This window comes from Mobula hypostoma, chromosome 17, assembly GCF_963921235.1.
Source record: "Mobula hypostoma chromosome 17, sMobHyp1.1, whole genome shotgun sequence".
NCBI classification, from domain to species: Eukaryota; Metazoa; Chordata; class Chondrichthyes; order Myliobatiformes; family Myliobatidae; genus Mobula; species Mobula hypostoma.
In genome coordinates, this window is record NC_086113.1 from 10,270,616 (window position 1) to 10,281,091 (window position 10,476).

Sequence of the window (10,476 nt, forward strand, 5' to 3'; positions counted from 1 at the left end):
TTACCTTGTTCTATCTCAACACACTATGTAAAGATATGATCTGTAGGAGCAGTATGCAAGACAAGCTTTTCACTTAGTTCGCAAGTGTTGCCATGCTTCCGGCACCAACGAAGCATGCCCACAACTTACTAACCTGTACGTCATTGGAAATTGGGAGGAAACTGAAGCACCTGAAGCACAGGGAGAACACACAAAGTCCTTATTGACAGTGACAGAAACTGAACCCGGGTGGCTGGAATAACATTACGGTAATCACTGCACTACCAAGGTGATTGATATATGCAATTTATCAATTGATAAATTGATACAGGGTTGATACCTACAACCCTCTACCAGGCATGATGGGCAGTGTGCCTTCTGCTAATCATTATGGAAGGAAAATCACACACTTTGATTGAGATTAGAGGGAAAGATGTATACGGGAATTAGTTCAAAGTAAATTTAATTTTTACGGCATCTGTTAGTCTTGTGAGACCATGGACCTGCGCCTGGAAAGTCTTCACTCTCCAGGGCTCAGGCCTGGGCAAGGTTGTATGGAAGACCGGCAGTTGCCCATGCTGCAAGTCTCCCCTCTCCATGACACCGATGTTGTCCAAGGGAAAGGCCGATACAGCTTGGCACCGGTGTCGTCGCAGAGCACTGTGTGCTCAAGGACACAACACGCTGCCTCGGCTGGGGCTCGAACTCACGACCTTCAGATCGCTAGTCCAATGCCTTAACCACTTGGCCACATGCCAAGTAAATTTACAGTATTATTGAAGTACATGTATGTCACCATATACAATCCTGAGAATCATTGTCTTGCAGGCATTCACGGTAGATCAAAGAAATAAATAGAATAAATGAAAAACTACACACAAAGACTAACAGAAATGTGCAAAAGAAGACAAACCTTGCAAACAGAAGAAAAAGCAAATAATAATAATAATCATAAATATATAAATAATACTGAGAACATTAGTTGGAAAGTCCCCGAGAGTCCATGGGTTGTAGAATTAATTCAGTGTTGAAGTGAGTAAAGTTATCCAATCTGGTTCAGGAGCCTGATGGTTGAAGAGTAATAAGTGTTCCTGAACCTGGTGCTGTGGGATCTAAGACTCTGGTACCTCCTTCCTGATGGTAGCAGCGAGAAGACAGCATGATCTAGATGGTGGGAGTCCTTGATGATGGATGCTGCTTTCTTGTAGATGTGCTGTATGTGTGTGCCATATATAGAAATTCTAAATGAAATATTTATTGACATTAGATATAGGATTCTACATTTTATGAAGGAGTCACTAAAATGAAAATAGAATGCTTTGTGCATATTTTTTGAACTATTTATATGCAGCCTGTGCAAGCTATTGTGAGCACTGTCTCTTTAAAGTTTATTGACCATGCATTTAATAGCTTGGTTCAATTTGTGTATGCTGGGCTGAGTTAGAATCACTTTAATGTCATGTCATAAATCCAGTATCATTTGGCAGTATAAATGCAGTATCATTTTGGAAGGCACTAACTGGAATGAGATGAATGACTTTATGGGGTCAAACGGCAGATAACTGGTCAACTCTGCTTGAACTTTGACCTTAAACTACTCATCTGCAACTTTTGACAGGCTAGGGCTTGACCCGAAGCTTCTGGCGAAAATTCTGAACATGAGCTCAGGTCGATGCTGGTCAAGTGATACGTATAACCCCGTACCGGGAGTGATGGACAGTGTGCCTTCTGCTAACGATTATCAAGGTGGATTTGCAACGGCCTTAATGGCAAAGGTATGCTTGTGTGTATTGTTCTTAAACAAAGGAGACATTGTCATCCACTTTCCTGCCACTTTCAGATCTTCAAATGCTACATACAATTCAGTCTGCTGAGAGAAGGCGAAAACTCCGTAGACAGGACTCAGGTTTTCTTAGCAGGAGAATGGGGTTGAGAGGGATAATAAATCAGCCGTGATGAAATGGCAGAATGGATTTGATGGGCTGATTGGCCTAATTCTGCTCCTATGTCTTATGTCTTATTCTTTATCCAGTTGATTGACCATGTCCTGTATTACCATTAAGACAAATTTATTTATTTCTTTAGAGATACTGCACCTTTAGAGTAATGTGCTGTAATTATTTAGAGTAGCAGACCATTTTGGCCCAACGAAACGACACCGCCCAATTGCATCCATGTACCCAATTAACCTACTGACCTACTGAACGTGGGAGGAAACCCACGCAGTCACAGGGAGAACGTACAAACTCCTTACAGGCAGCAGCGGGAATTGAACCTGAGTTGCAGGTGCTGTTATAGCATTACGATAATCGCTAACCATAATGAGATTATATGACTTGCATCCCTCCAAACGCATTTATTTATAGATGCCATTGACTACCAGCTTCTGAAAAACTACTTTTGTTAATTCAAGAAAGTGATTGTACTAGTTGCCATCATTTAATATCTAATACAATGGCTCCTTCGGTAGCAGAGATAGTTCTTGAATAAATTTACAACTCCTTGGATAGTATTCCTTTATTTTGCTACTCTCTAGGTGACTCCTCAGTTTAAAACTGTCCTCTAAGAGTCTCTTAAAATGTCCCTGATGTGTCTGCCTCTACTACAACCCCTGGCAAACGCATTTCATGCACCTGCTGCCACTCTCTGTGTAAAAAGATATTGGACCTCCCTCTAACATTTCTCTTATTCTTTCCTCCAAATGCCTTAAAGGTATGCCCCAGTCTCTGGCTGTCCACTCTATCTATGCCTCTTATCATCTTGTACTCCTCTATCAAGTCACCTCTCATCCTCCGTTGCTGCAGAGAGAAAAGCACCAGCTCTCTCAATCTATCCTCTTAAGACATGCTTTCCAATCTAGGCAGCATCACGGTAAATCTCCTCTGTAGCCTTCCTATAATGTGGCAACCAGAACTGAATACAATATGGATTTAAACTCAGGAGAGCATAGGACCAGTCTGCTTAGCTTCTTCATTTGGAAAACCTACCTTGCCATTTGTCAGTCTGGTGAGCCATTGATCCACTCCTGTCATCACAGGTACAGTATATCCTTTCATAGTTAGGGAGACTAGATTGCCCTGTGGAGTTCACATCTGGAATATTGCGTGCTAAATTTGCAAACTCCTGTGAGGAGATTGTATGGTCTCCCCATGACTGCATGGGTTTCCTCCGGCAGCTCCTGTTTCCTCCCAGAGTACAAAGACCAAAGGCTAATTGGTCATTGTAAATTGTCCTGTGATTACATTAGGGTTAATTGGGTTGGTTGGGGGTTGCTGGGGCAGGGTGAATCGAAGGGCCGGAAAGGCCGACTCCACGCAGTATTGCTAAATAAAGTAAAGATAAAATAAAAACAGCAGAGCTCAATATAATCAGAGCAAAATGCCCTTATACTTGTATTCAAACTCTCTTGCAGTAAAGGGCAGCACACCATTTCCCTGCCTAATTGCTTGTTCTCATGTATGTAACTTCCAGTGCTTAATGTACTAGGAAATCTTGGGTGCTCCGAACCCTCTACGGTTTTCTGAGTCTTCTCTTTATTAACACTTGCGATGTTGTGTAGTGAGGGGAGGCTGGAAGAGGACATTTGTTAGGCAGTTCAAAGGAAATTGTAAACCCTTCTACCCACACCACCTCCACTCCAGATCCTAAGTCATGCCACAGCCAAGCAATTGAGTCACAATATGCAGTCAATGCTTGTATGTTTTCATGGTGGAGATTGTGCTCCATCATGTTATCAACTTGTTTACTGAGGCACATAAGAGAATTCAGACCTATTTGTTTATCTATCTATCACATGTACATCTCAACATACAGTGAAATGTATCATGTATGTTAACAATCAATACAGCCTAAGGATGTGCTGGGGACAGCCCTCAGGTATCACCACGCGTAGCATTTTGGCATCACATGGCACCAACGTAGCATGCCTACAATGTTTAGCCAAACAACAGCAGTAGCAGAAACAACAAAACAGAACAACAACAGCAAAACAAGCCCCTTTCCCACCCACCCACCTACTCACACAGACGGACAGACCTCTAACCACAGTATTGGTTGCTCCTGGGCCTCCAAACTCCAGTCCTTGGCTCTGGACTCTCAGACTTGCAGACATCGTGCCCCTGACCTCCAGACAAGCCAACCCAAAGGACTCGCCGATCACAGGGCTGTGACCTTAATACCATAAGACAAGGAGCAGAATTAGGCCATTCAGCCCATCGAGTAAATTAACCTTCTGGGAGCCTTTCACGAGGACTTCTAAGTCACTCTGTGATGTTTGAAGCCTTCTCCCCATTTAGATAACAGTTCGCACTATTGTTCCTTTTACCAAAATGCATTATCATACATTTCCCAACACTGTATTCCATCTGCCACTTTTTTGCCCATTCTTCCAATTTGTCTAAATCCTGCTGTAATCGCATTGCTTCCTCAGCACTACCTACCCCTCCGCCTATCTTCGTATCATCCGCAAACTTTGCCACAAAACCATCAATTCCATTATGACAAACAATGCAAAAATTAGTGGTCACAATACTGACCACTGAGGAACACTGGCACTGGCAGCCAACCAGAAAAGGCCGCCTTTATTCCCACTGCCTGTCAGCCATTCCTCTGTCCACACCAGTCTCTTTTCTGTAATGCCATGGGATTTTATCTTGTTAAGCAGCCTCATGAGTGGCATCTTATCAAACGCCTTCTGAAAATCCAAGTAAATGACATCCACTGCCTCTCCTTTGTCTACCCTGCTTGTTATTTCCTCGAAGAACTCTAACAGGTTTGTCAGGCAACGTTTCCCCTTACAGAAACCATGCTGACTTTGACTTTTTTTATTATTAGTCTCCAAGAACCCCAAAACCTTATCCTTAATAATAGACTCCAACATTTTCCCAACTACTGAGTTTAGGCTAACGGGCCTATAATTTCCTTTCTTTTGCCTTCCTCCCTTCTTAAAGAGCAAAGTGACATTTGCAATCTTCCAGACCTCCGGGACCAGGCCAGAATCAAGTGATTCTGGAAAGATCATGACAAATGCATCCGTGATCTTTTCAGCAACTGCTTTCAGGACTTTGGGATGTTGTCCAAATGGTCCATGTGATTTATCCACCTTAAGGCCTTTGAGTTTCCTTCATACTTTTTCCTTTGTAAAAGCAATGGCTGTCACTCCTGCTCCCTGACACTCATGGACCTCTGGCACACTGCTAATGCCTTCCACAGTGAAGAATGATGCAAAGTACCCATTAAGCTCATCTGCTATTCCTTTGTCCTTCATTACTACCTCACCAGCATCATTTTCTGGCAGTCCAATATCAACTCTCACCTCCTTTTTACTCTTTATATAACTGAAAATACTTTGGATATCCTGCCTTATATTATTGGCTAGTTTTCCCTCAAATTTTATCTTTTCCCTTCTTATAACTTTTTTAGTTGCATTTTGTTGGATTTTAAAAGCTTCCCAATCATCCAACTTCCCACTTACTTTTGCTGCCTTATATGACCTTTCCTTGGCTTTTATGCAATCCTTAACTTCCCTTGTCAGGCATGGTTGCCTAGCCCTGCCATTTGAAAACAACTTCTTTTGTGGGACATATCTATCCTGTGGCTTGTGAACTATTCCCAGAAACCAGCCTTCTCTGCCTCTGCCACATCCCACCAGTATTCTCCTCCAATCCACCTGGGCAAGCTCCTCTCTCATGCCTCTGTAATTCCCTTTATTCCATTGTGATACTGATACATGTGACTTAAGCTCCTCCCTCTCAAATTGCACTATGAATTCAATAATTCAATCACTATGACCGCTGCCTCCTAAGGGTTCCTTTACATTAAGCTCCCTAATAAGATCTGGGTTATTACACTACACGCAATCTTAGACAGCCTTTCCCTAAGCAGGCTCAAGCACATGTTGCTCTAAAAAGCCATCTCGTAGGTATTCAACAAATTCCCTCTCTTGCAATCAGACACTAACCTTATTCTGAATGTGAAGTGCATTTAAATACAGCACCATCAGTCCTGCATACTTTGCCCTTTTGAATTTTGCCTCTGTGGTACAATTTAACTCTTTGCTCTGTCTGCATTTATACCCAATCATTGGCTTATCCTTCCTTCCATTCATCTTACATCCATCACCTACTTGTAAATCTGTTGGCTCATCCCCAGCTCTATCATACTGGTTCCCATCCCCCTGCCATATTAGTTTAAACCACTCCTGACAGCTCTAGTAAACATGCCCACAGGAATATTGGTGCCCCTCGGATACAAGTGCAACCCGTTCCTTTTGTACAGGTCACAGCTGCTTTGCGTTTATTTGCTACCTCATTTTATTCCTATTCTCACTGTCACGTGGCACAGGTAGCACTCTTGTGATTACTATCCATGCTTTTCACCTTCCTCCCCAACTCCCTGTATTCTGTTTTCAGGACCTCCTCCCTTTTTTTTACTAGGTCGTTGGTACTAATAGGTACCATGACTTCTGGCTGCTCATCCTCCCTTTTCAGGATATTGCGGACGCATTCAGCAACATTGCGGATCCAAGCACCTGGGAGGCAAACTACTGTCTGTGTTTCATTTTTGCGTCCACAGAATTACTTATCTGTCCCCCTAACTATAGAATCCCCTATTACCAATGCCAGCCTCTTCAGTTCCCTACCGTTTTGAGTCACAGGGCCAGACAGTGCCAGAGGCACAGCCGCTGTTGCTTACACCCGGGTAAGAACCCTAACCCTAAACCCCCCCCCCAACAGTACTCAAACTTATTGTTGAGGGGGATGGCCACAGGGTGCTCTCCACTATCTAAATTTCTCCCTTCCCTCTCCTGACAGTCACCCCATCTATCTGTCTCCTGTAGCCTTGGGGTGACAACCTCCCTGTAGCTGCTGTCTATCACCTCTTCATTTTCCCTAAAAAGACCTCCGGGCCTCGACCTCCAGACTTTGACCATGAGACCATAAGATATAGGAGCAGAATTAGGCCATTTGGCCCATCAAGTCTGCTCCGCTATTTCATCATGGCTGATCCATTTTTCCTATCAGCCCCAATCTCCTGCCTTCTCCCCATCTCCCTTCATGCCTGGACCAAGCAAGAATCAATCAACCTCTTGTATTAAATATACATAAAGACTTGGCCTCCACAGCTGATTGTGATAAAAAATTCCACAGATTCACCACCCTCTGGATAAAGAAATTCCTCCGCATCTCTGTTCTAAAAGGACGCCCCTCTATTCTAAGTCTGTGTCTTCTGGTCTTCGATTCTCCCACCACAGGAAACGTCCTCTCCACATCCACTCTTATCAAGGCCTTTCACCATTCAATAGGTTTCAATGAGGTCACCTCTCAGTCTTCTGACTTCTAATGAGCACAGGACCTGAGCCATCACACGCTCTTTGTATGACAAGCCATTCCATCCTGGAATCATTTTCGTGAACCCCCTTTGAACCCTCTCCAGTTTCAGCACATCCCTTCTAAGAAAAGGGGCCCAAAACTGCTCACAATACTCCCAGGTGATGTCTCACCAGTGCTTTATAAAGTCTCAATGTTACATCCTTGCTTTTATATTCTAGTCCTCTCGAAATGAATGCTAACATTGCATTTGCCTTCCCCACCACAGACTCAACCAACAAACTAACCTTTAGGGAACCTTGCACAAGAACTCCCAAGTCCCTTTGTGCCTCAGTTTTTTGCCGCCTGATGTGCCACAAGGCACAGAAAGAAACAACAGTAACAAGATCATTCTAACCCTTCCTTTTCACATAGTCCTCCACTTTCTTTTCATCCAGGTGCCTGTCTAAGATTCTCTTAAAAGTTCCTAATGTATCTGCCTCTATCACCACCCCTGGCAGCACGTTCCATGCATCTACCACTATCTGTGGTCAAATACCTACTTCTGACAGCCCCCCTATACTTTTCTCCAATCAAGGCTTAAAAGTTATTCCCCTTTGTATTAGCCATTTCTGCCCAGGGAAAAAGATCTCTGGCTATCCATTCAATCTATGCCTCTTATTATCTTCTGTACTTATATCAAGTCTCCTCACATCCTTCTTTGCTGCAGAGGGAAAAGCCCCCACTTATTCAACCTTTCCTTATAGTACTTTAAGTGTAAGGTTGTACACTTCATATCAGTCAAATGGAAAATCAATCTGATTTTATTTTTAGTAGCTTGGTTTGGTAGTTTAAAATATAATTTGCCTCAAATATCTCACATAATGCTTGAATGAACTTTTACTTCAGTGTAATAATTGTCTAGCGAAATAAGATCTGAAGAGCATAATAAGGTTCTAAAGTCAGTTAACAAATCATTTTTAACTTTTGCTTTCTTCTGTTTAGGATCTGGGATTAGCTCAAAATTCTGCCACAAACACTAAAACCCCGGCACTACTGGGATCATTGTCCCATCAGATTTACAGGATGATGTGTGCACGAGGCTACACGCAGAAAGATTTCTCTTCGGTGTTTCAGTTCCTGCGTGAAGAAGAAAATATATAAACCAGTCCAACATCGAAGTGCGTCTTGGAAAATACAGTCATGAGAATTTGTCCGTGAATGGTCAAATAACTTCGCTTATCTAACATAAAAAGGACAGAGTAAATCTGTAGCTGCAAATCGTGATCCCAATGTGACTGTATAGTCTCCTAGAGAACAGCTTTTGAAAATATGCACCCAGAGGTCGCTTATTTAACTGTGGGATTAGGTAATAAAAGCATTTAGAAACTGGATTGCAAACAAGATAGCCAGGAAGCTTTGAGGTACGAGTCTGTTACATATTATGTAGGTTTTTGATTTGTTGCAGAGGGAAAAAACAAGGAACTAACTTTGAGTTTTATGTTTTGAGAGCTTCATTTCCACTCCAAGAACTGACATATTACAGATTTTCATTTTAGCGTTGGTTTTTCTTTCTCTGGATCAAACATTGATCAGAATCAATTATAAATTCTTGACAAGTACTATTTCTTTAAATATTAAATTAATATGTGATATTAAATTGAAATAAAATTCTATTAATCATGTGAGGGATTCAATCACTAGTGTTTTTGTTTGCAGCAATACAGGAACCTTAATCTGTTTAATTTGAGGCACAAGAGATTCTACAGATGCTGGAAATCTGGAGCAACACACACAAAATGCTGGAGGAACTCAACAGGTCAGGCAGCATCTATGGAGGGGAATGAACAGTCAGTGTTTCAGAAGGGGACCCTTTCTTAGGACCTCAGTTTGTTGTGTCTGTTTAATTTGTGCTCTCATGGTAGTTTTGTGTTCAGATCCAGGTCCACTGGGACCCAGGCTAAGGCTACCCATTGTCATTTCACATATCGAGGCATAGAGTTATACAGCTCGATAGCAAGCCCTTTGGCCCAATTTGTCCATTCCCATCCATTTACCCAAACAAGCTAGTCCCACTTGCATCTGCTTGACCCATATTCCTCTAAATCTTTACAAACTATCAAAGCAAAGAGACTTTCACCGTCAGTCTAATTATATTTGATACTAATGTAAGATACTGCCCAGAAGAAGGCTTCTGTTGAATTTGTAAAGAACAATCATGGTCACAGACCATGATCGCCTGCGTCATATGACACTACACATAATGATAATGATGATGATGACTAATGTAAGGAAATTTGCAGATCATTTGGTGGAATAGATGAACATTTAAGTTGAGGATGTTTTCTGCATGCTTCAAATTCTCCTTCATTATTACATATACTAACTTGTGTGTTTCTTGACTCAACTTAGCACATGAATTACCAATAAACTAATAAAATAAACTATTTATACAGTGCTGGTAAATGGGATTAATATATATATGATGTTCAGGATAGAAATAATGGGTCAAACAGCCTGTTTTTGTGTACTAGCACTCAGTAAATTTCTTTACAATATGCTCTTTCTATTTAGTAAATTAAGGTATCAATACCCCCCATTGGGTTTTATTTTATTTATTTTGGTTTCTACTCAGAGATACAGCATATCGGTATCCCTTCCGGCCCTTCAAGCCAAGCTGCGGAGCAATCCCCCGATTTAATCCTAGCCTAATCACTATAGACAATTTACAGTGACCAATTAACTTACCAACCGGTTCATCACTCAACTGTTGGAGAAAACCCAACACGGACACAGGGAGAATGAACAAACTCCTTGCAGGTCGTGCTGGAATTAAACTCCAATCTCCAACCCTCCAAGTTGTAATAGTGCCTCACTAATCGCTATGCTACCATGGCACCCCTGTTCTTGTGAATGGCAGCCATGTTGAATTTCTGAATGTGCTTGGATAGCCACACACTTAAGAATCAAAATCAGATTTATTATCACCGGCATGTGTTGTGAAATTTGTTAACTTATCAGCAACAGTTCAATGCAATACGTAATATAGAAGAAGAAGAAGAAAAAAATAATAATAAATAAAGAAGTAAGTTACAATATATGTATATTGAATAGATTAAAAATTGTGCAAAAAACACAAATAATATATGTTTAAAAAATGAGGTCGTGTTCACAGGTTCAATGTCTATTT

The 10,476-nt window shown here is 41.7% G+C and overlaps 1 protein-coding gene across 1 annotated transcript in view; it reads left to right on the plus strand.

Annotated features, from left to right (window-relative positions):
* The window catches only part of hibadhb (3-hydroxyisobutyrate dehydrogenase b), a 149,627-nt gene extending 140,656 nt beyond the window's left edge, over positions 1 to 8,971 (plus strand). Inside the window, exons 7-8 of the mRNA XM_063069541.1 lie at positions 1,598 to 1,754; positions 8,292 to 8,971. Coding sequence (XP_062925611.1) covers positions 1,598 to 1,754; positions 8,292 to 8,450 — 316 coding nt within the window. The 3' untranslated portion in view covers positions 8,451 to 8,971. The remainder of the gene's footprint in view (positions 1 to 1,597; positions 1,755 to 8,291) is intronic.
* The last annotated feature ends 1,505 nt before the right edge of the window (positions 8,972 to 10,476 follow it).